The following is a 25,171-nucleotide window of genomic DNA, read 5'->3' as shown; positions in this document are numbered from 1 at the left end:
CTGCCTGAATTTGAATCTTGAATCCTGATTTACTACTTACACAACTTCAGGTATGAAAACCAACTTCACTTTCTGCGAAATGGCATTAATAAGAGTGTCTACATACTAGGGTTGCTGTGACGGACGTATGAGTTTATGTGAAAAGTTCTTGAAATGCCTGACATGTAGTAAGGTATAAATATATGCTTGTTAGAAAACTGAAACAAAGAGAATCTTTTTTAAAAATGATATAAAATTCAGCCTGTGGCTTCAGTGACCTGCTGGGGGTTTTAATGATCACTAAAACATATAGACATGGTCTCAAAAATATTCCTCATTTCCACTTATATATCTTGCCATCCAGGATAACTATCAAATTATTATATTTCTCTCCCAAACAGAACTTTCTTCTGTTAGTTTTGTCCCCACATCATTGTAATTTTTCAAACCTCAAAAAGCATAGTTTTGCTTTGATTCATCCCTCATCCGTTCTTACTGTGGCCAATAAGTAATCAATCCAGCTCACAGCTGTTTTCTAATAAATATGTATTCAAATATCCTGCAATATAGTATTGACACTCTTACTCTAAATACTTTAATATTTTATGTATGAACAAAGGCAGAAACGTCACAAAATATTCTTCCTATCTTTAACCCCAATCCTTCTAACAAAATCTGAACATCATCATCATATCAACTTTTCTAAATTTAATGCTTTCTGTCTCCAGCTCACTGTCTGCAAATGATTCAAATGCTTAAGCCTTGTATCTTTGAGGCTCATCAGCTTAATCAGTCCATGTGCCAAATTCTCTTCATGAACTCTTCACATCAATCAAGTGTTCACTACTCCTAGAATATGCTTATATCTTTCCAACTTCAATATTTGGTTCATTAACCACACAGTTACTTTGTATTTGCCTTTTCTCTCTGTCCATCTATTAACACCAGGTCTGGGAGATTCAAATTTCACTGCTTCCACGGAAACTTCCTGAACACTGACAAATTGACTTGTTACCTGAAGCCCTATAGAATCTCCTATCTGTATCAATAGATGGTGTACAATGATGTGTTTCGATTTAAGAGTTAAGTCTATAGATGTTTGTGATTTAAAAAAAAGAAAACTACTGATCTAATGGTTTATAACTGAATATCTTTTAAGGACTATGACAATTAAGGCATATTCAAGGTTAATGCTAGAGTCCCCCTCTTACTCATTTGCTTATATTTTTCTTGAGCAGAAAGGAGTGGTATGGCAGAGAGCCCACAGCGCTTCCTGGGTACCCATGGGGGCATACAGCACTGTACGTAGGAACCATGATCTTCCCTCAACTCAACTCTTCCCCAGCCTTTTCAACTGTAAAATAAAACACTGTCATCCATTTCTTTATTTATGAAAACCTGAACCAGTCTCCCTTACCTATTCTATCTAATTCATCACCAAACCCTGCCAAGCCCACCAAGAGTATAGCTCAAAACCATCTACTTCTTTCCAGTATTTCTGCTACCATCCTAGGCTAAACGGTCAATAGCTTTCTAAGTGGGTCCCCAGTCCCATTTTCACCTCTTCTAATCCATTCTTCACACTGCTAATGTTTTCTTTTTAAATATTTGATCATGTTCCTGCTTAAAGCAGTGAAATGATATAGTTTTGTTCTTAAAATAGAGGCCAACATCCAACAAAACTTAGCTCTGTTCTCATCTCTTGATGCTCTACTATTAAGTTCTAGTATCCATACATTCATTTACCTTTAGTTCCTCAAAGTCATTCTTTGATATTCAAGGGCTTTCATACGTGCTATTTTCTATACTTGAAACATTCATTATTCCCTCTCTGCCTGACTAATGCCCATTCCTATTACAGAATAATAGAAAAATATTTCTACAAGACTAAGTTAGGTCTTCTTACTTGCTCATATACTTGGGCTTTCCCATACTTAGATGTAACAAAGCTATAATTTACTGCTGGCTTAATTATTAGCTTAGAGTTATTCTCCCTTCCCTGCCACTCCACAAGTTACCTTGTCCTGCATGTTTTAGGTGTTCAATAAATGTTTATTGAGTAATTGATAAAGTTTCATCAATGCAATATATGTTATAGTGATACAAAGTTTGAGAACCATTGATACATGCCATTTGTTGAGTAATTACCATTGACATCTGCATTTTTATACATTCATATTTTATTTTCATAACTAGACTGTAACCCTTTGAGAGGTGAGAGTAATGCTTTACTGTTTTCCCTTTTAGTTATGAACATCTTGAACACAGTTACCATTCAATAACTATTTGTTGAAAAATCTAGAAGCGCAACCTTAAATGGTACTTTTTTTTTTTAAATATCTAGGCTACTTTTATTTATGATCTCTTTGTTTTGACATTTCGTCCGTGTTTCTTTTTTTTTTTTTCATTTATTTTTATTAGTTGGAGGCTAATTACTTAACAATATTGTAGTGGCTTTTGCCATACATTGACATGAATCAGCCATGAATTTACATGTGTTCCCCATCCCGATCCCTCCTCCCGCCTCCCTCCCCATCCCATCCCTCTGGGTCTTCCCAGTGCACCAGCCCTGAGCACTTGTCTCATGCATCCAACCTGGGCTGGTGGTCTGTTTCACCCTTGATAGTATATTTGTTTAAATGGTACTTTATATAGAAAGGTTAGGTGTCAGCCAAGAGATGACATCTGAACAGATATGTGAAGGGAGTGAGGAGCGAGTCACACACACATGTGAGGAAGGACAACCTTAAGAAGACAGAAAGTAAGTGCAAAGGCCCTGTGGTGGATGGAACCTGCTTGTTGGGTTCAAAGAACAGCAAGGAAGCTCGCACGGCTCCAGCAAAGCTGGGTGAGGGGAAAGTCATAGAGAATTATATCAGACAGGTAGCTGGGGAAGAGAGCAGGTAGTGCCTTATGGACTGTTAGAAATATTTCAGCTTTTACTCCAAATATGCCAACGTGCCATTGGAGAATTTTGAGCTACAAGTTGAAATGATGTAACTTAAGTTTTAAACTATCTGATGATTTAATTCATGTAAAAAGCTTATTTGGCCCAGAGTAAGAATTTAACAAATGCTTGCTTCGTTATCCTATCACAGGGAATTCATTTAATCTGAGGGAAAAAGGTCAGACATTTACTTTTTAGTCTTTAAACAATAAAGCAAATATAACAACATGGAACAAAATGCAGTATTGTTCCTCTTGTATAATTTATAATATAGTTTATATGTATATAATTATACATATATAAATGGATACACAAATTGCTACTTACTTCTTATATGGAGCAGTGGTGCTAGCAAGCTATTCAGTGGACAAGCAGCCTATGCTGGTGTGAAATTAGACATGACTAGCAAAGTAATATAAACATTGAATACATACTAGACAGCTTCATGCATGATATGTAATGCATTTTCAAACTACTAAGGGAAACAATAGAAGGTATTCATGTAGTCAGCCCCTAAAAGCTTAAGATATATTTGAAAAGCTCTATATGCTGTAAACTCAGTTACCTCATCTAGAAAACATTATGCCATTAGCCTGTAATGTACCAGTACCACCTCTCTTGGACCACACACACGTCAATATGGTGAGTTCTTATATTTTAAACCACCTAGCAATCTCCAGACGTGTTTAAATTAAAAAAAGAAACCCTTTTCCCCTGATTTTCAGCCCCTTAAAAATGTTCTTATTATAAAATCTGGGAATGTTCTCCATTAATAAATGGCATGCATAATCATTATTGATTTGTTTAAATGACCTGAATTTCTCCAAAGCATTTAGTAACAGCTCATTTCAAATTAATTAATTTTCTACTTTCCATATGGTGAGAGTGACTTTTCTTGACACAATATTCTATATCCACAGTGCTTTGAAACAGCAGTGACCACAATGAGTGCTATCAAATGTCATGAAAATAGTTCCCCAATTACACTATTTTTTACAATTTTGTCTTGCCCATGTGCCTGAATGCGGTTAAAATGCAGGATGTGAGCATGTAAGTGGAAGAGATGATATCATCGTCGAAAAATTTGATCAGGTTTGCTTTTACGCTCAGGGGGCAACATTCTGTTGGTGCTCGGATGCAGATGAAAAAATGTGTATGTCTATGCTTGTGTGTGTGTGTTTGTGTGTGTGTGTATATGTGTGTGTGTGAGCTTCCTTCTTCTAATCCAGGATTTGTTTTAATTTTTTTTCACGTTTTCCGGAATTTCAATTCAACATGCTTTATTTTCTGTCTTATGCTTCACATATCTTTAATGCAACCCTCATTCATACTACTAAATACTATCTTACACTTGGAACTTTTGAAACAGTTTTCCAAAAAGATTTGAAGGAGAGGTCTTTATCAGCAGATCCACATAAACGTGTAACCTCTGAAACTTGGCAAATTTACCTAGCCTTTCTTCTTCTCCCCCTCATTTTGGATTGTGGGAATTCTGTTGAGTTTTACAATGGGGCTAAAAACACCCTCTCTAACATCTCTTAGCACAAAAAGCTCATCAGACGTAAACTCCAATGTAAAAAGAACATTAGAACTTAGGAAAAAAATGACTTGTTTCTGCTCATACAAAAAGGTCAGCACCTACTGGTCTAGGTAAGTAAGAAAAAAGGTAAACGTAACAATAATAAATTATATTTTACTTGATCTGAAAATCTGCCTACTACCACATACATATATTCTCCCTGCATGCATTCTAGGTCGCTTCAGTAGTGTCTGACTCTTTGCAGCCCCATGGACTGCAGCTTGCCGGGTTCCTCTGTCCATGGGATTTCCCAGGCAAGGGGTGGGTTGCCATACCCTCCTCCAGGGGATCTTCCAGACCCAGGGATCAAACCCGTCTCTTTATGTTTCCTCCATTGGCAGGCGGGTTCTTTATCACTAGTGCCACCCGGGAAGCCCTTTATATTCTCCCTAACAGAGAGTAAATTCCTTGAGTAGACCATATTCCTTGAGAGTAAATTCCTACCTTTATGCCATACTCTTTCTCACCAACAACACATACATACATAAATATCCAAATGAATAATATCATCTCCTGTTCCTAACATAAACTCACCAATTATCTATCAAATTTTAAAATGACATATATAAGTAGGACTCAATTATTATGAACTATTTATAGTTTATAATATTCTATATTATTAAAGGCTGGTAATATGTGAACTTGCTATCCTTTATGACCATTTTTATCTTTCTTTTTGAGTTATCTATTGATGAATAAAATAACACAATTTTGGAAAGCCAATAGCAATATTTATTGCTTATTATCCCTGAGCACTGAAATTCCCTGATTCCCTCTTACAGTTTTACAGAAACTTTACTTTTCCCTTGGTTGTTAAATAGTGTTTTGATAGACAGCTAATTAAGGGCTGAGAAGAAACAATAGTTCTTATATTGTCATTTCACTCACCAACTGTTTTATTGGACTAGCGGGGCAATTATCGATTAAAAGATGCAAAAAAAAAATAAAAAACAAACATGACAATTTCATCTTTATGGCTTCTTCCGTGATTGAAAAACACACTCCTTAACTGCTGTAACAATACGTCATTTCAGGTCAAAAATATCTCTTGAGAACCTATTACATGAAAGGCCCTACAATTATTCTTCCTCCTAATACTCAGTGGTGAGCAAACTCATAAAACCACTGGTTATCACTCATCTCATCTTTATTTTATTTTTCAGGAACTATGGCAAACATTATAAACAGGCATTGAAATAAAATTCTCAAAGTGAATAAAACATTTGGATATTAATATGTTCATTGTATCATCATTTTTAGTTGTAGCTAGTGCTCTGAACTCAAATAATAAAATGTGACAAGTGAATATATAATAACACCTACAATTAACTAAATAACCAACCTCCTCCAATATTCCCATGCTAACTAGCTTAGTCCTCCATGGTCTATTGCTTCAGGCCATCTCTTGTCAGTACTTTTAATGTCCTCAGACCCTTTTTCTTCCACTGCACCACCCTAAAATTCTCTAATCTCCTGCTTTGTCCATTCCTTAGAAAGTTAATTTTGTTCCATATGATTTTGTATTAATAGATCAAAGACTTTTGAGCTAAGCAAAACCAGCAGAGGAAGGAATTCCCAACTTGATAAGAACTGAAGTCTTAAGGATTAAAAAGCATCTCATAATAACATCTGGATCTACAAGTAAATGTTTGCATTGGTCCATTGATTCACTCATTCACTTATTTATTCATCCAAACCATGTCAACTGAGCACCTATATGCCAGTTATTATGATGGATCCACATATGAATAAAACACAAACCATGTTTTTGACGATCTTAGAGTAGAATAAAGGAATAAAGAAAGAACAAAACAATAGCTAAATATTATAATACAGTGCGGGTGCTCTAACAGACGAGAGCCAATTTGTAGACCCAGAGCCCAGTGAAAGAAAGGAATGTCGATCTCAAGCCTTTGCTGTAAAGCTTCCTTCTAATAATCAACTGTTTACTATGCTTTAGGGAAACAGAGGAGAAGGCAATGGCACCCCACTCCAGTACTCTTGCCTGGAAAATCCCATGGACAGAGGAGCCTGGTAGGCTGCAGTCCATGGGGTTGCAAAGAGTCGGACACGACTGAAGTGACTTAGCAGCAGCAGCAGCAGCAGAGAAACAGATATGCCTTGTGGGGATCAGGAGATAGACAGGTACCTGACCTAAGTCCATGTTACACTATGACTATTGTGCCTTTGAACACATCAGTAGTTAATTTTATTTTATTTTTTCCTGAATGTGTATTTGGCATGGGTATTCTTAGCAGTTTTCAGAATTTTTATTCCCTGAGACAGGGAATAAATTCATTTTTGATAGAAGGACCAATTAAGATATCACAATTCTGAAAAAATTCAGGAATTCATACTACTATCCAGATGTAGCTGTGCCAGATATGGTCTTTTCACTGAAATATAAGAATAAATATTCTGGTCCTTGGCATGCATCTATTGGTATGGAAAATGTAATTTTCTTAATCCTGACAAATAGAAAACTCCAGAATCAGTTTACATATACTTGACAGAGATAACAGAGCACTTACTATCTTGCACATCAGCTTCAGCTCTGTGACATAACCTATAGGGACCATGAGGATTTCAACATCCCACAAGATATCAAACTCTTCCACTATCATGATATTTTACTGATTTGATACTGAAGAGCAGGAATAGGAGGAAAACTAGAATAAAATATATTCATTCTATCAGGTGTAAGATAAATTCCATGAGTATCCAGGAAGGGAGTTTCGCCAATGAAAATAAGTTTCTGAGTCCAGTAGTGTAGACAATGTAGGAAAATTGCCTTGTTTGTAAAGGACATCTGTGCTCGCCACATCATGCAAGAGTTCCTAGCTAGCTATGGTTGTCTGATGGAGGTTGAATCTCAATTTTAGGATACGAATGCCAATGAAACTTGAATGGTTTATAACGAACTTAGTGCCAGATAATCACCTTAGCCATATTTTCAGTTGTCGCTAGCAATACTCTACCATGGAGTAAAAGTGTCACCTATGGAATTAGTTCAATCAGGCCTGAAGATCCAGGTAAATTCCATAAGCATTATTCACTTCCTATCCTACCCACCTTTTCACGCTACTTTTTCCCTCAGTCTGCACATATAAATCCACATCAAGTCCCCTATGCCTAGTTGACAAAGGGTGAAAAAATAGTCAGGAACGTTTTCATATCATTCCGTATTATACACCAACATTTATGCTATAGCATGTAAGCCCCATTAAGGTATATTCCTTTTTGCCTGTAAAACCCTATAAATAGAGAAGCTTGGCAGGCTCCAGTCCATAGCGTCGCAGAGAGTCGGACATGACTGAGCAACTCAGCATGCATGCGCTGTAAGAAGGTATAGAACTGAAAAAACTCACAAAGATAAAAACTTTAAGCAAGACATTTCATTATCCCTAAGCTAGAGACGAAAATTTTGTCCAGTGTTTAGGGACTCAGAGAAATAAGGACAAGAAAATTTCACTTTATAATAGGAAATAATTGACTTTATTCAAAATTTGAAGATATTTATATTTATTTCCTTTAGTTCCAAGGAATTTGACTTTATTACTGACTTTCCTATTTTTTCCTTCTCAAACCCAGACAGCAAAATAGCCCATCAAAAATCATTTATTTCTATATCATTCTACCTCTATTTCCTCCTTCTTGTCATGATTTACTCTGTTGGTTTAATACTGGCAATATATTGGCATTTCAAAATCACAAATTTCTTAATAAATATTCAGTTATTTTAGTTGCATAGGTAGATACGGGTTCCTGTAGAATAATCACAGCTGAGATTTTCTTTTCAAAAACCTTTTATCACTTCTACCAAACTTTCCTGTTCTGTCAGAGATGTCAGCCATACACACAAATTTCTCAATTTCTCTGAATTCAATCTTGAGAAGATATTCTCTCAACAAAATGTGCTACTGATTTTTGAGGGGAAAAACTCTAATATTTATGTCGTATTTAATTCCTGGATGAGACAACATCCTGAGGTACTGCGATCTCACAGATCAGAGAACCAGGTATTCTTGATGGGCAAATGTACTCTGAGTATCCTATCTGACTAGGATGTTCTTTCCCCTTTGCCGTAAACAAGGGCTGGATTCCACATTTAGACGCTGTATGCTCAGTTCCTTCCGTGGAGCATAATGCAGCATTTACCAAGTAACAGAACTTTTTTTTTTTTCCCTTTCTCCCTTCATGTACTTCAAACCTGATCTAACCACCCAGGGCTCTTTGAAGTCAAAGGAAGCTCTGAACCTAGGGAAACTCTGATGTCTGGGGTAGAGTCTCTTAAGATAAATGAGACAAACAGAAAGGAATGTTGGGAGAAAAAGAGAGGTTGAATCTTTTGAGTATTTTTGAACCATGTCAATGCCCCAGTGGTTCAGAGAATCATGTACACAAATCAGCAAGTTATGACTGGGAAGAAAAGCAGTAAATATACAGTAAGAAGGGGTTCCTGCAATGGAACTCTTTAGATCAGGACATGAAATTTCATATATCGATGTAATGATTATTTTGTTTTGATTGGAGATGCCAGGTTGAGTCAGGCAACTAAGGGTCAAAAGGCATAAAACCTAACCTTGGACTTACCACTTGTTTTGGTTTTCATATCTAAGTTGGAAAGTTCTATTCAGATTTTTGCTGTTAAAGTTCCTCAGATCTTGGATTGTTAAAATTTATTTTTATAGTGAATTGATCAGATTATGGTATATTTAAACTAATCAAAACCAAATTATATACTCACTTGCAGCCCACTGGACTCAAATGCTTCTACCCAGCTATGGCCTAATTTTGTGAAAGCTCTGCGTTTCTCCCATGTAAAATGAGAAAACCCAAAGGCTAAGATTAACTACTTATAGCTAAAAACACAGAGTGGCTATTTTTTAAATTGATCCACTGATGCTTGGAAAGAATCATAGGATATAATTTATCTTCATTCAGGGTATTTTATTAAGTCAGAATAGGCTATGAGTCATGCATTTATAACTAAAATATTAAATACATAAACTGTCTAACCTATTTATTCAATTTACTTGCAAATATTAATAGTGTTTAAATCACTCTTAACACAGACATGCTTCACACATACCAGACATAACTTACTCACTCTAATGTGTTTACACAGCTGTAAAATTCCCAAATTAACTATCACTCAAGAAAAGTAAAAATATTACTATGAGAATAAGAACATGAGATTTAAGCTGCTGTAAAAAATTACAAAGGACTTCCTACAATGTGACTTTAGATGGGATCAAATTTGTTGCTGATTTTTTTAAAGTAATTCTGTTTTAACATCTTCCTAAACATAATAGTTTCACTAATTCAGCAAAGTAATTGGTCAGCTCATCTATCTTTTCCACAGTTGTTCTTAAATTTCAAAATGCCAAGGTGGAAAATAATTACTTACACACGTAAGCAAACTTAATATTGTGACCTTTATATTGTAACCTTCAATTTGAAAGTCTCCTAAGGGAAATAGTCCATTTAAACTCAACTACCTGGGTTTTAGTAAGTCTATTCTGGTTTAAATTTAGATTTAATAATAACAAAATATTGTAGAATCTCATATAACAACTATTTCTGTTTATAGACAAAGATGGATTGAAAAACCATGAACTGCGACAAAATTATATTTATGAACAATAATAGCTATGAAGATATTAGCCATTTGGCTTTTCATCTTTTGGAAAATTTCTCATAAAACTCAAAAAAAGAAAAACTAGCTGTCTTTGCATTTTTCATAAAATAAAGCACATGCTATTTTGATTTAAGCTGCTTTGGAAGTAAGTTGTGAAATATATGAATTTTGCCAAGGGCACAGAAGGCAATTCAGTCAAAAGCAATTGTGTTAACTTCTAACTCAGAGTAAATTTGACTTTCTAAGCACTGAAAGTTAGGTCATAATGGTTTTTAAAAACCTACAGTTGTTTAATTATGACGGTTGAGCTTTTATGCTAAAATATGTTTATCATAATCAAAATACACTTGAGTTTTTTATTCACTTAAACAAATGACTTAGGGTCAAGAAAGTCCTTCAAGTTGTTTAATCAAAGTTTGTTGCAGTCGTACTTACTTTGAAAGGAAAATTTCCTTTGTTTCTTTTTATGTTTTATAGTTTTATTATAAAAATAATATAATTTGAAATAAATGTTTCAAAGGAAATAGCTAGCAAACTCTTGACCTCTAGCTATCCTTAATATTACATATTTTTATGGAGATTTGGGGCAAATATACATATATTTGGATATAACAGCTACATGCTAGCACTAAACTTTCACAAAACACTTTTTCTTCTGATTTCCTCTAGTTAATCTGAAGCTCTCACCAGGATCTTTTAACTCTCTCAAATGGGGAAGAGAGGTAACATTTATCATGAGATTTTCTGTTTCATACTCTCTGGGAAGCACAGATACAGGCTTTTTAATCCTATTTTACAGATAATGAAGCCAAGGCTCAGACATACCCACTCAATAAATAATAAAACTAGAACCCAAGCAAAATCTGTTCAATATCAAAGCCTTTGTGCAATAGAGTAATGCTTTGGGGGGCTATCTTACACTTGACAGTCTTATAATTCTATTCAGGGATCTTAGTTTCTGATTTAAAAAGCAGAAGTTTACAAAATAAAACCAGAAAACTGTACCTCGTTTACTCCTTGCTAATTGGAAGAGTTCAAGATCTTAATAAGGAGACAACGAGCTTTCTTTTCTCAACAATAAATAATACAAATAGAGGTTGCAGGATCTAGACAATACTAAGTTTATGCTTTCAAACAAGTCTGGGCACAACACTATTTTTCCTCTGTTAATTATTTTAGAGTGAATTTTCTATACACACTGTCCTACTAGGAATCATGTTTTCTCATTAGAGAAGAGAAGTAGAGGCCAATTACATTACAATGGAAGCCACAGAGAAAAATAGGTGTCCTAACAGTTCTAACATTAAATTTGTATTTTCATAAGCAATTTCTTCATGTCTAAGCTATGCAAGGAGAACCAAAATGAAAGAGCACTTGACTTGGAAAGGGGACCTCTATGCCAAGTTCTTGCTCCATCATTTACTAGCTGGGTGATCTTTCACAAATCATCTAATCTGCATCTAAATGTATAAAAATGAACTCAGTGGTTCCCAAACTTTGCTGCACATCAGAATCACCTGCTGAGTTGTTTAGATACCCCACCCCCCAGATCCCTCTCCATATGGATTAAATCAGAATGCTCAGGTAAAGAAGCCAGGCCAACAGTTTTTAAAGATCTTCAGGTGATTCCTTGGCCCAGCAAGGTTTGGGAGCCACTGAACTAAGTAACACTCACAGAGCTGTTTTTAAGATGAAAAAAAAAAAAAAAAAAACTGGAGGGGCTTTGTATATTATGTAATACTTTACAGAGTGATATTAAAAACTAAAGAAAAATTCATCCCCAAACTAACTACAGTGCGATAAAAAGAAATATATTAATTCAGGGAGCTTGATCTTTTGGTTAGATTTTTAGTTCAGTAATCATAAAGAAGCTTTATATAATCAGCTTTTCTTTTTCTTTTGCCAGAGTTGCAGAAATTTTTTTTCTTTTTCTTTTAAGCTGTCTTAATATTATTTTAACCTCATTTTTTCTTACCTTTTTTCCTTCTCTGTGTAAAATTAAGAATAGTTTCATCTCCATTGTTCCCTTCAAAAAATCTAACACCACATTTTTATTATGTGTTTATAATAGCTAGGGAAAGTATCAGAACAATGTGCAGAAAAGAAATCTGAACAGACAGAAAGAAAATAATTTGTCCACAGTCACTTAGTTCAATCTACTGCTCACTTAAAAAGAGCAAAAAATTACATATTCCAGAGATTTTGTTCCAATGTATAGCCATAATAATTCTATTTGGAAACAAACACCTATTCAGTATGTCTTTCTTACCCAGATTTTGTTCATTGCCTGATGACATATTATTCCTCTGCTATATTTTAAATCAATACATCAGATTCAACCAGTTTATATACAGTATTTGTTTCCTATTTAGTGCCATCAATTTCCATAACCTTCTATTTAATTAAACTTAACCAAAAGGATCATCTGTAAATAGAGTGCAAATAACAGGTTACCTAATTCTAAAGCACCCTCCATGTTTTGTTGTTAACAGAGGAATTAATGCATCCATTCACAACAGTCCTCCAATTAAGCTCAATTTGCAAGCTATTACAAATGCTATCCGCCATCTGACAGTGAGTGATTCTGCCTTGGGATCTTTTACCTTGGTGGGCCTGGCAGCATCCATGCTCTCTTTAAATTTCTCCTGCACAGTTTCTGCAAGTTGACAGAGCAAGGCACCATTATCCAACTTCTCCATAAAAGTCTCTGCCGTAATCTCCTTCCCTGCAATAACAAAGAGAAGTCTTATAAAAGCACAACCATTCCCCAACCCAAATGTGACATTCACGCCAACATATTTGATGCAGTTTTAATCACCAAAATTCCATTTCCAGCTAAGTTACATATCTGGGATAGGAGATCACTGAAAAAAAAAAAAAAAAATGGCTTCTTTGGAATTTTATGTTTTCCTTTGGTCTCAATTTGATCTCTTTAGGAGCCCAATTCTTTTATCTCCTCATATCTAGGAAAGGAAAGTGAAGTCGCTCAATTGTGTCCGACTCTTTGAAACCCCGTGAACTGTAGCCTACCAGGCTCCTCCATCCTTGGGATTCTCCAGGCGAGAATACTGGAGTGGGTTGCCATTGCCTTCTCCGGGGGATCTTCCCAACCCAGGGAACGAACACATGTCTCCCGCATTACAGGCAGATTGTTTCCCCCCTGAGCCACCAGGGAAACCCCCTCATATCTAGAAAAACACTAAAATCCTTCACAGTGGCCACTGTTTCTCATAACTATCAAAAAGTTTCATGAGACTCGCAGAAACCTTCTGGAAAAATATGTACTCGATTGCATGTATTTCCCTTTCACCAAAATCACATATGTACTGACCTTTCCTCCCTGCTTCTTTGGAGCAGTCTCTCAGAGCTATCTGAGGTGCTGTCTTCTCAGCCCCAGTTCTCATTTTGCCCCAAAGAAAACTTAACTCACAACTCTCATTTTGTCCATTTTTTAAGCCAACACAATAATACACGTAAAGTTAATGCAAGTAGTAAACTCTCTATAAGAAAACACTATCCCTCTAACCATTCCTTCCCTTCCTGACTGACCCAGTGCTTGAAGTATGGAATTATTAGGTTCATATCTCTGCTTTTTTACCTCTTCACAAACATCCATAGCTTCAATTACCACTCTTACGAACATGACTCACAGTTATCCACCCCTGACATTTCACTGGGTAAAAGTTATTTTCCTTCTTTCTTAAATGCTCCCAAAGTATATTTTCTTTCTTCTGTTTTTCTTTCACTTTGTAACAGCTTTATTGGGACATGATTCACATATCTTACAACTCACACATTTAAAGTACACAATTCAATGAATTTTAATATATTCATAGAACTGTACAATTACCATCACAGCAATGTTAGTACATTTTTGTCACCCCCCCAAAGAAACTGTATTCTTTATCTCTCCTGATTGCTTCATCCCCTCAGCTCTATAAAACCAATAATTTCTTTCTCAAATGTTCCTCAAAACTCCCTTCCCAAAGTGCTTTCCTTTCCCCAGTTTTGTAATTCTCAGAATACATGTTTCCTTCTGTTTCTAGAACCATAATATTAATTAAAAAAATTCATAATCTGATACCTAAACTCTATCAACAAGAGCAATGACTAGTCTTCATATCCTCAACTTCTGCCTCCAGAACATATAATCACCACCAAAGTTAATACTGCTAAACACAACCCTCACTGAGTCAACCTTCATCTTTGTGGCATAGTCCCTAATTTCTCTTATACCTAAAAGATAAAACATATACACTTTAATCCAGTATACTAAGTCTTCTCATATGTTGCTAGTCCACCTTTCTATTTGAACTTCCTTACACCCCGCTCCTGGTCTGCACCCTGCCTTCCCAGGTCCATTAGCAGACCTTGCCATATCCACTCTGATGCCTTTGTTCCAGGCATGGCCCCTGCCTGCAACACCCCCTTATCTTTTATCTGCCTAGCCAAATTCTACTTTTAATCAGAAATCCAGAGAGATTCTCCGAGCATACAATTGATCGCCTTTCTATATGTTCATACTCATGAGCATCACTCAGTCTGACACTCATCAAACTTCCTTTATGACTGAAATGTTTTGCATAAAGTTACTGTCATCAGCAGCACATTAAAAACCTTTTGAGGTAAGTATCATTTTGTATGTGTGTTCCTAGAGAGGTAAGCAGAATGGTACTTACATAGAATGCACCTAGTAAATTTGTTCAGTGGGCGTGTGAATTAACAAATGAAGAAACAAGCTCTTGTAAAACTCTGAAAAAGTGTTGGGTATTATTTTTGTGAAAATTAGTTAAGTTAAAGCAAAAAAATTAAAAGGAGGTATTTTAAAGTTTTACACAGAGAGTCACAGGATTACATTTTATCTTGAGAAAAATGTATGTAGCTCAATTCTGCGAACACTTAAGATAAATATAAACCAACTGGAACAAGAGATAAACTACGGGCTTAAAGTTAAACTCACAATATCTAATTTATTTGGTCTTTAAGAAACATCTGTTTTAAATGATTTTTTTTTTTATAGTTTGGGGGGGAAGGGCAGGTGAAAGAGGAAAAAGAATTACTTTTTTTATGCTCTTTTTTCCCTACTGGATAGTTCACATTTTAGCCCTCAGTTAGGATAATGATTTCTGCAGGTGGCAAAACATCAGTAGCTCTAAGTACTCACCACAGAGATGGTCTATACAGAACTATTACTATTTCAAAATTGTATGCAGTTCAACTCAATTAAGGAATTAAAGTAGTAGTCTCAAGATACAAAAAGCCAGCAATACAGAATTTTTATTATATATTCACCATATTGGATTGCATTTTCTAACAATAATAAGAAAGTTATTTTACAAACAAGCATAAAAAATAAGTACTAGAAATATTTTTTTTAGTATATCAAGGTAAAGAAGGTAAACTTTACCTAAAGATTCTATTATAATGTTAAGTGACAAGGGTACAGTAAATTTAAAAGAACTTATAAGTCATAAAAAGAAAAATGACATTCATTAAAATGTCATTAGCAATTTACCAAAAGGTATGATGTTTACTTTTTCTGAATCATACCTGAAAAAATTTTTGTTATCCTGCTTTTTAAGAATATTTGAGGAATTTTACATTGAACATCTGTACCTAATGAAAAATATATTAGGTGCCAGCTTTCAATTCTGTATATTTTATAGCTCCAAAAGGTGGGACTTTTTTTTTTTTGGCTAAAGCAGACACTATTACATACTTTATAGTTGAAATGTATGACTCAAATGAAGGAAAAATGCAAGCAGAGGATTTTTTTTAACCTTCACATATAACATATTTTCCATCCAACAATTAAGAATCATAAAATATATATTTTAAATATAGTGTATAATTTTAAGAAATCAATTATAATCCTTATATGGGATGATATATTATCATACTTTTTACATTAATATTACCAAAAATATTCTAAAAACAGAATATAAAGTTGGATAAATTTAATCACAACAAATCCAACAGAATAGACTATGAATTACTAATGACAATTTCTCAAGTGAAAGCTATACAAAGTTAAATCTCTGTTAGGCAGAACCAGATCTTTAATATAAATTGTGTAGCTGGCTTGAGACATTAGATAATGCATGCTAGAAACAGCAGGATTCTATATCATAGACTTATTTCTTCCCCAACCCTATCTTTCCATGTTTTTTATTTGTTTTTTTTTTGTATAATTAGTGAAAGAAGGTGTAATGAACAGATACAATTAAATCATGGTGGAGTACCAGCCCACACTGGGTTGTCTATATTATTGACTTGAAATTTAACCCAAAATAGCCAAGTCTAGAAGAAATATCTTTACTTTCTGGGTTCATAATTCTGGATTTTGATCTTCACACCATCAGTTCAGTCATGACCGACAGCATACCAGCAGACATAGATAAGGGAGGTTGGTTAAATATTGTGATCAGTCACTTCCTCTTAAAATATGAGGGCACAGTGATATGAAATAATCATCTACCTGAGATATTTTGTCAGGTAACTAAAATAGCACACATACTTGCACATACAAGTGTATTTCTCCCAGAAATGTGTGCTAGCCGTCATTTCCATAAAGATTATCACTTTTATCTTTTATTTTGCTAGGAAAGAATGTTTTCCCCCTAGTAAGTTAGCAGTTTCCTAAAATATGACAGCATCTAATAATGATATTTAACATTTGAGTTCTCACTATATGTCAAACACTTTACACATTAAAAATTTATGTTTTTAATCTCACAAAACTGCAGAGTGTTTTTACTGTGTCCATTTTACAGATGATGCAATTGATGTATTTAGATTAAATAACTTGCTTAAGCTCAAACAGTGAATCTGGCTCTTTAACCCAAGTAGTCTAGTTACAGAGTCTATGTTCTTAACCACCATGCTTGGTTAGTTAAATAAATATTTGCTAAAGATACAAATGATTATTTCCTATAATAGTGCATTCTCTCTAATGCAGTTGTCTTTTTCTTTGTAGAAAACTTCACAGAATCTTCCTCTCTAGAAACTCACTCAGAAAAAAACAAAACAGAGTGGGGTTGAAGATAGAGGTGCGGAGAAATGAACAGCAATCCACCTTTCAGACTGGTGAATGACGGAGAACACCATTTAGGCATGCTCTGGTATGGAAGGGCTTTTTATGTGACGCTAGTGGTAAAGAACCCACCTGCCACTGCAGGGGGACATGAGAGACCCAGGTTCCATCTCGGGTTGGATAGATCCCCTGGGAGTAGGAAATAGCAATTTTCCAGTACTCTTGACTAGAGAATCCTATGGACAGAGAAGCTTCATAGGCTACAGTTCACAGGGTCACAAAGAGTCGGACATGACCACAGCAACTTAACACAAACACATGCATGCTCTGATATGTAGCCTGATTCACTGCATAAGAAAACCGGTATCTTTTATCTTAAGGATGACCCAGATATGATCAAATTCTACTCCAATCTCCACGGCACCTCTCAATCATGGTCTACTTCTCCAATTAAGAGAACTCAAAGCATCTTGTCTGCTATCTTAACGCAAATTAGTGTTTTGAGACTGAAATGTAAAGGTTGTAAGATAGGAAATGATTGATTATACCCAGAAACCCTAGCTCAGCACCTGATCCACACAGATTCAGAGTCTACCCCTCATTTGTATCAAGAAAAGACAGAGTCACTTCCGTTGGAAAAGTTGGGTGAAAAGAATTAGGGAGTAACTGCTCTGAAAGGTGTCAACTTGTGAACATAAACTTGATTCTTTAAACTTCTGAACTAGCATAAGACACCACCTTTCCTAAGGAATTTTTATTGACTACATCAAGAATATGAGCTCTCTGCAGGATAAGTACTTAGTAAAATGGCTTTATGAAAAAAGAAAAGGGAGCTGTTCCTACCTTGTTAGACAGCAGCAACCCCACTAAATAGGTGCTGAGCTTTTTAATGCTAAACATGGGATTTTTAGAAATAACTGGAAAAAAATAAAACTATTAAAATAGGATGGCCAAAAAGTTCATTCAGGTTTTGGGGCCATCATTCATCAGACGGTACAGAAAAACACAAACAAACTCGTTGGCCAACCCAATATATGATCGCAGTATGCATATAACAACTGAACTTTCTTTCATGTGCCTGTAGGAAAGTCTAAGAAAAGGGAAATCACTATAACATCAACTGTCATAATGCATTTCTAATTATAAGTGAAATCAATTTAGCTTAACTTGATTTGTAATATATCTTTTGATTTACTCAAAATCCCTGCGTATATCCAAACATATATGCCTATATTCTAACAATTTAAAATCCTTAAGAACAATATCAATTTCTGTGATGTTTAACACCTACAATCTTTTCTCAAAAGTATACTCACATGTGATTCATGTGGTGTTATTAAACAAATAATTGAGGATAAAGGTAGACCATCATTTTCAAATGATTAAAGAAACACAAATTAAATGAATAATTTGAGAACATTTATGTTAGTATGTCTTCAGTAGACCATCAACAATGATGTGTGCATGCATGCTCAGTAGCTGCAGCTGTGTCCTACTCACAGCCCGCCAGGCTCCTCTGCCCATGGGATTTTCTGGCAAGAATACTGGAGTGGGTTGCCATGCCCTCCTCAAGGGTACTTCCTTCCCCACCCAGGGATCAAACCCATGCCTCCTGCTTCTCCTGCATTGCAGGCAGATTCTTTACCACTGAGTCACCAGGGAAGCCTAAGCCCCAAAATTATGAAATACATAGAACGTGTCTCATTTATTTAAATGATAAGTAGTCGCTATAATCTGGGGCTATCAATTTAATAACATACTGCTTACTCAAAGTGACAAGTCTTTCCCCAAGGTTTATTTGTATAATCATTTGATGTTCAAATATGTCTGAAGGACATTGTTAATTAACAAATCATGAACAAAAATAACAAAAACAGAAAGCCTAAAATAAAAATCAAATGTGTATATTTAATATATAGCAAGGGATAATGGCCAGATAAATATTTAAGAGGCAAGATTCTTTTGCTTCAGGTTTCTTTTGCTGTCTTTTATAAATATTGGTCATAAAACTCCACAATGCAAGATATTAGAAGCCATACTTGGATAACAAAGATTTAGGAATAGTCAGTAAATATCACCTGGTAATTTTCTCATGAATGAGACTGGTATGCTACCCCATAAACAAATCTTAACTGTTATGATAATTTATTCATCTTCACTATCATAAGACAGGTTTATATCATAATATAAATTTTTTAGTCTGCCATTGACATATGTGCATGCTTAGTTGTGTCTGACTCTTTGTTACCCATGGACTGTAGCCCATTAGGTTCCTCTGTTCATGGAATTTTCCAGGCAAGAATACTAGAGTGGGTTGCCATTTCCTGCTCCAGGGGATCTTCCCAACCCAGGGATCAAACCTGTGTCTCCTGCATTGACAGGCAGATTCTTTTACCACTGCACCACCTAATTTTAGTCTAATTTTAGTCTAAAAATTAGCTATTGCAAATTTGCTATTGTTACTTTATGGCATAAATTTTAATATTGGCCTATGAGTCAGTGAAACAACTTTCTTCTCTATCAAATAATTTTTATCCACCCAAAAACCTGAATGCAAAATGAGTGTTCTTTAAGAAACTCCATCTTTTAATGGACACTTGATATGTAGGAACAAAAAATATGAATTCAGAATATCATCAATATTTATTGAAATGCAAGGAAGAAAAAAAGTTACAGTTTAGTCAAGTATCACTAAAAAGAAATAAGAAAACTTTCCACAAGTAAGGTCCAAACTGCAATCGTAAAATCTTGTTAAAAGCTTTAATTTAGTATGTGAATTTCTACCTCACCAAAAAATTCAATGCTTTATTGGGATATCAGATGAATTCTGAAACTACTTTCAACCTTCTGTCTCTAGGCTTCAACCAACAATCCCTAACCTTTAAGAAGATAAAAATTAAAAATTGAAAGAAGGTTGTACAATAAAATTTGCAAATATTTCTGAGGTGACAAAATGACTAGTAAAAATAATCTTAAAATTTGCTTTAATGGCTCCCTTCTAAAATATATGAATGCTAATTGTATCTATTATGTGTAATAAAAATATCTTGTATCATAGCCATATATTTTTCTCCCTTCTTTATTATCACCATTCTAGAACATAATGTATTTTATTACCTCTGAATGCTTTTTCGTTTTAAATAATCTCAAGCTCTTGGTCTACTTTCCAAGTTACCATGAGGATATTTACTTAAAAGCTATTATTTTCTACTTTTATAAATTCAAGTTAACAGAAGGTAGTACTTTGAGATTCTTTTAAGATTTTTTTTTTCTGAGAAAATTTCACAAGCTATTGGTTGCATTTGTGTTACCAACAACTAGTATTGAAAATATTAGCCTTCTTATGCGTTAAAAGAATGATTATTCATTTATGTAAATTTGTTTCTCCTTGTTTATGCCTATTGATGATTTTAAACTGGGTCTTAAGAGATGGATTTCTTGGAAACTTAGACTTTTGGAACTGGAATGGACATTAGAGATCGTCTACTCCAATCCCTTCATTTTATGGTTGGGGACACCGAGCCCAGAAAAGATAGCTGAGTGACTTTGGGCAAGTTTCCTACCAAGTGCCAGAGCCAGAACCAGAAGCCAGGTCTCCTGACTCCCAGTTAGAAGCCAGGTCTCCTGACTTTTAGTCCAAGGATATTTCCATTACACATACACTGACTCCCTATTCTTTGAGGCTGTCTTGGGCTGCTCACACTGGTCAAGCTACTTTGTAAATGATCACATTCACCAAATAAAATGCTTCTGATGAAAAATCATGGGACTTTGAAACATACCTGTGTAATCAGGCTATAATTAATCATGATTTCTCTCTGCCTAGAACATTTCAGGGACTCCTCATTGATCATGCAATAAATTATAAGCTCCTCAACTTGGTCTTCAAAGCAGTATATGCTCTAGCTCCAACAAATCTCATATATGTCCCTGCCCCTCTCCTTGAATCTATGCCATTGACACAAGCTTTCATTCTGTCCTTCCAATGCACCAAACTCCTTCCTATCCCACACATACCATTCTCTCTCTCCAGGCTCTTTCCCATGATTTGTCTGCTTAGCTATTAATTATTCTTTAGATCTCAGTTTCCAATATGTGAAGTAAAAGTCACTCAGTCATGTCTACTCTTTACAACTCCCTGGACTGCAGCCTTCCAGGCTCCTCTGTCCATGGGGATTCTCCAAGCAAGAATACTGGAGTGGGTAGCCATTCCCTTCTCCAGGTGATCTTCCCAACCCAGGGATTGAACTCAGGTCTCTGGCATTGCGGGCAGATTCTTTACTGTCTGAGCCAACAGGGAAGCCCCTTAAAAAGGATTTCCCCAAGCCCTTATTTGTTTATTTGCCTCACTCCCACCTCCTTGTTTTTACATTCTTATTACAACCTATCTTATACAGTTTATAACAAATCCAATTAATTATTCATTGTCACTTATTTAATATTAATTTCATATTCAATCTACTCCAAGCTCTATAAGAACAGGCAATCTGCCTATTCCTAGTCACCACTCCACCCTCTAGTACTCAGAAGACTGTGCTGCAATACAATGAACACAATAGCTAGTATTTACCATAGTTAGCTGATTACTATATGCCAGACCTTGTTCTAAAACCGATGATCTCAGCTGACTCTACAACAATCCTCCTGAGGTTGGTACTAGTATTACACTTACTTAACAGATGACAAGACCCAAGCACAGTGCATTCAGATACTTGTCTGGTTATCACAAAGCTAGTAAGTGATGGAAATGAGATTTGAATTCAAGCATTCTGATTCCAGAGTCCATTTTATTCAAATTATACATTATGCTGCTACATACTCAAATATTTGTTGAATAAATGAATGAACTTACTCACCAAATCAAATTAATTCTATCACCAGACTGAATAAATGGCATAACAGCACCACACATAGAGTTTATGTCAGGCACTGTTCTGAGTAGTGCACATATAATTATTTAATCTCACTGAAACCCTACTCTCATTACCACTTCATAAATGAGGAAACTGAAGCACAGAGATTAAATAACTTGCCCAAGGTTGTACTGCTAGTAATTGGCAGATCTGGGGTTCAAACACAGGCAGTTTATTCCAAGTCTGTGCCTTACTTTATATACTGCCATGCTTGTGAGAGCCCATATCTGAAAACAGCTTGAAGTCAATAAAATGCTAATATAACAATAATCAGTGAACACACAAAAGAGGAAGGAAACCCATCTGTTTAAGTTAAATTGAGTTCCTCTGTATAATGGAGATAAATGCTTTTCCCTTGAATAAATGAAAGATGGCCCTTCGTTCTGGTGGATACAGTTCCATAGCACAGTGAAGGATATTTCTGGGGCGTGATGGATGTTAAGGACGCCTTCTACATTTCTCCTCTCACCCCTTAATTAGGCTTCCTCACAAAAGATACCACCTGCATGTCTATATGTGGTAGCTCTGGTTAGATGACACAAAACTGTCGAAAGCATGAGGAAAAAGGAAATATGCAAGTCTAGAATAAAGGCTTAAAAAATGAAAAGCAGCATAAAAATCCAGAGCCATGGTGAGCAAAAACAAAAATCTTGCTAAAGTGAGCTCAAACCTCGCCAAACCTTGTTAAAATTTCAGATCCACAGGGTGCTCTTCTCTTAAACTCTTTCGTTTCAGTGGCTAGAAAAAGTGAGAATAACAACACTTACCTTGAAGGAATCCTTTCAATAATAAGATCATGTTGGTGAAATCCTTTCTGTAAATGATAAAGCACCATGCAAATCCTATGTATATTCAATATTCAAATCTTATATTTTATGAACTCTATAAGGATCCTTTTCTCAGGGCTTACATCAATTTTGTCCTCTGTGAAAAATTACTAGTGAAATAGTGTTGTTTTATATGATGACCCTTTAACTGTATGATTCTACTTTGCACATGGTTGAAATTGTATTCTATGACTATGCCAGCACAGTACAAACAAAACAGAAAAAAAGAGGCAGCCTTAGCATGAGGCAGTATTTTTCTCAAAGACAGTCCTTTTGGAAAAGTATTTAAAAATAAAAGTGCAATGAAAAGAAAAATTCTAGTTCAAGGTTGGATGACTCCAGTCAGCTCATTTGGACAAAGGAGAGGAGTCATTGTTCCAGAGTCTGGGTTTTCAGCAGTTTTAGAGAGTTGGACATGACTTAGCGACTAAACAACAGAAGATGTATTATAAGACGAGAGCAAAGAAGTCGAGTTTTAGAAGCCAGATTTCACAGACTGTGGCTCGTGTGCAGTGTCAAAAGAATAGGCCAAACTGCCCAGTTGCATGAAAGAAAAGTAAAAATAAATCAGATCAGCAAGCGTGTAGACAAAATAAGCAATTTGACCACATAGTTCCACATTTCAATGCATTATATTGGAATAACTAAGCACAGTTAATGTAAGAGACATTGGGAAATTCATTTAAATTTTCCATATGCTTCAGGTATCCCAGATGCAATATGAAACTGATGAAAGTTTTTCTTTCTAAGGTGCTGTCACATGCCTAGGAGAAGGATATTACAGGAGTAGGGGGAATAAACGTGTTATCTTTGCTGACAAAACGAGGTCTTATAACCTTACCTAACAGGTTGGTTAACCACAAGGCCAGATCTTCTTTCATCGGCAGCAAATTAGCTTCATGTCTGCTGGCCAGCCACTGGCTATACTGATGCATATCAGAAAGGCCAGGTCCACTGCGTACCTTTGGGCTCAGAGCAGTGCACATTATTTATCCACTTGTAATACCTGTTTTGGAAACAAAAGAGCAATTGCTTTTTATACAGACTTCTCTTGTTAAAATCTTGCTAAAAATGGCACAGTAAGGAACAGGATCTGCAGACGTTTGGATGACAAGTCAGGTTATTACTTATTAACCCCCCAGGAAACACTGTTTGCTCTACCAGTACTGGCCCTTGTTGGTTTTGACCAACTACTTGGTCAGAAACACCAGCAATCAAAGGTCAAATAGAAAAATCAAACAGTAAGCTCTATGCTTGTGTAAAACCTAATATCTGGAAAAAAGTCAGTTTTGAAAGCAAGAAATTCCATTAAAATTTTGGTATCCAAATTGTAAATCTCCATTGTTTGGATTAATTTTTGAAGCCACAAATTTCCATAGAATTTTAGGACTGAATGCTAGCAATGACAGTATTTAGAAAATTTCTTATCAACACAAGATCACTGCTCTTCAAACTATTACCTATGAGATTAAGCATAGTACTCGGTTCTTCACAGATGGCCAAGCAATCATGTACTTACACTTTAAAAGAGTTGGGTTGGACACAGGGAAGCTTGCACTTTTAAAAAAATTTTTAATTGAAGAATAATTGCTTTACAATGGTGTGTTAGTTTCTGCTGCAAAAACATGAATCTGCCAAAAGTATGCATATATAGTTAATGGAAACAAAACCCAAAGAGGAATGGTGACAACCAGAATCATATGGTTGGATCATGGCAGAGTCAGGTTTGAACTTGGTTCTTCATACTTTAAGACCATTACTGTTTTCTGAATGACACATTTGATAATAGTGTCATCAAGTACCCATATTATAATTCAGGAATTGCACCTTAATTCTAATAAACATCATCACAGGTTTTCTTTTGTCTTACTTTGTACCTTCTCACCTCATAAGTGTTGCATACCAGGGTTTATTAAAGATAAAGATGATTATCTTTAGCATAAAAGTAATTACATATATCTACACAACAAGAAATAAATTCACTCACCTATGAGTAACACAGTCCTCAAAGTGGGTTGCAGGGGGAAAAAAATGTATGAATATATAGTTGGCCTTGAATGTAACACTACATTCATTTTTTGCGTTATTTATACAAGCTAAGACTATAGATATAATAATGGGGTAGTAAAGTAATAAACTCATAAGTTTAACTATGTGTTGAACTCCATTCTACATGCAAATAGTGCCTATAAAATAACCAAATGTATTATGACTGAATAAAATGAAAATGTTTGCAACTGGCAAGAAGTAAA

General features: G+C 35.3%; 1 protein-coding gene across 8 annotated transcripts in view; it reads right to left on the bottom strand.

Annotated features, from left to right (window-relative positions):
- Positions 1–25,171, bottom strand: part of GAS2 (growth arrest specific 2) — a 168,212-nt gene that overhangs the window by 105,655 nt on the left and 37,386 nt on the right. For all 8 annotated transcript variants that reach the window (XM_043875190.1, XM_043875238.1, XM_043875242.1 and 5 more), the window contains 2 exons: positions 23,761–23,925; positions 12,750–12,871 (listed from right to left, as the gene is read on the bottom strand). In XM_043875190.1, the coding sequence (XP_043731125.1) occupies positions 12,750–12,871; positions 23,761–23,905 (267 nt within the window). In that variant the 5' untranslated portion in view covers positions 23,906–23,925. The remainder of the gene's footprint in view (positions 1–12,749; positions 12,872–23,760; positions 23,926–25,171) is intronic.

The sequence above is a fragment of the Cervus elaphus genome, chromosome 2, assembly GCF_910594005.1.
Source record: "Cervus elaphus chromosome 2, mCerEla1.1, whole genome shotgun sequence".
Lineage (NCBI taxonomy): Eukaryota > Metazoa > Chordata > Mammalia > Artiodactyla > Cervidae > Cervus > Cervus elaphus.
This window is presented reverse-complemented; position numbering and strand designations above follow the sequence as displayed.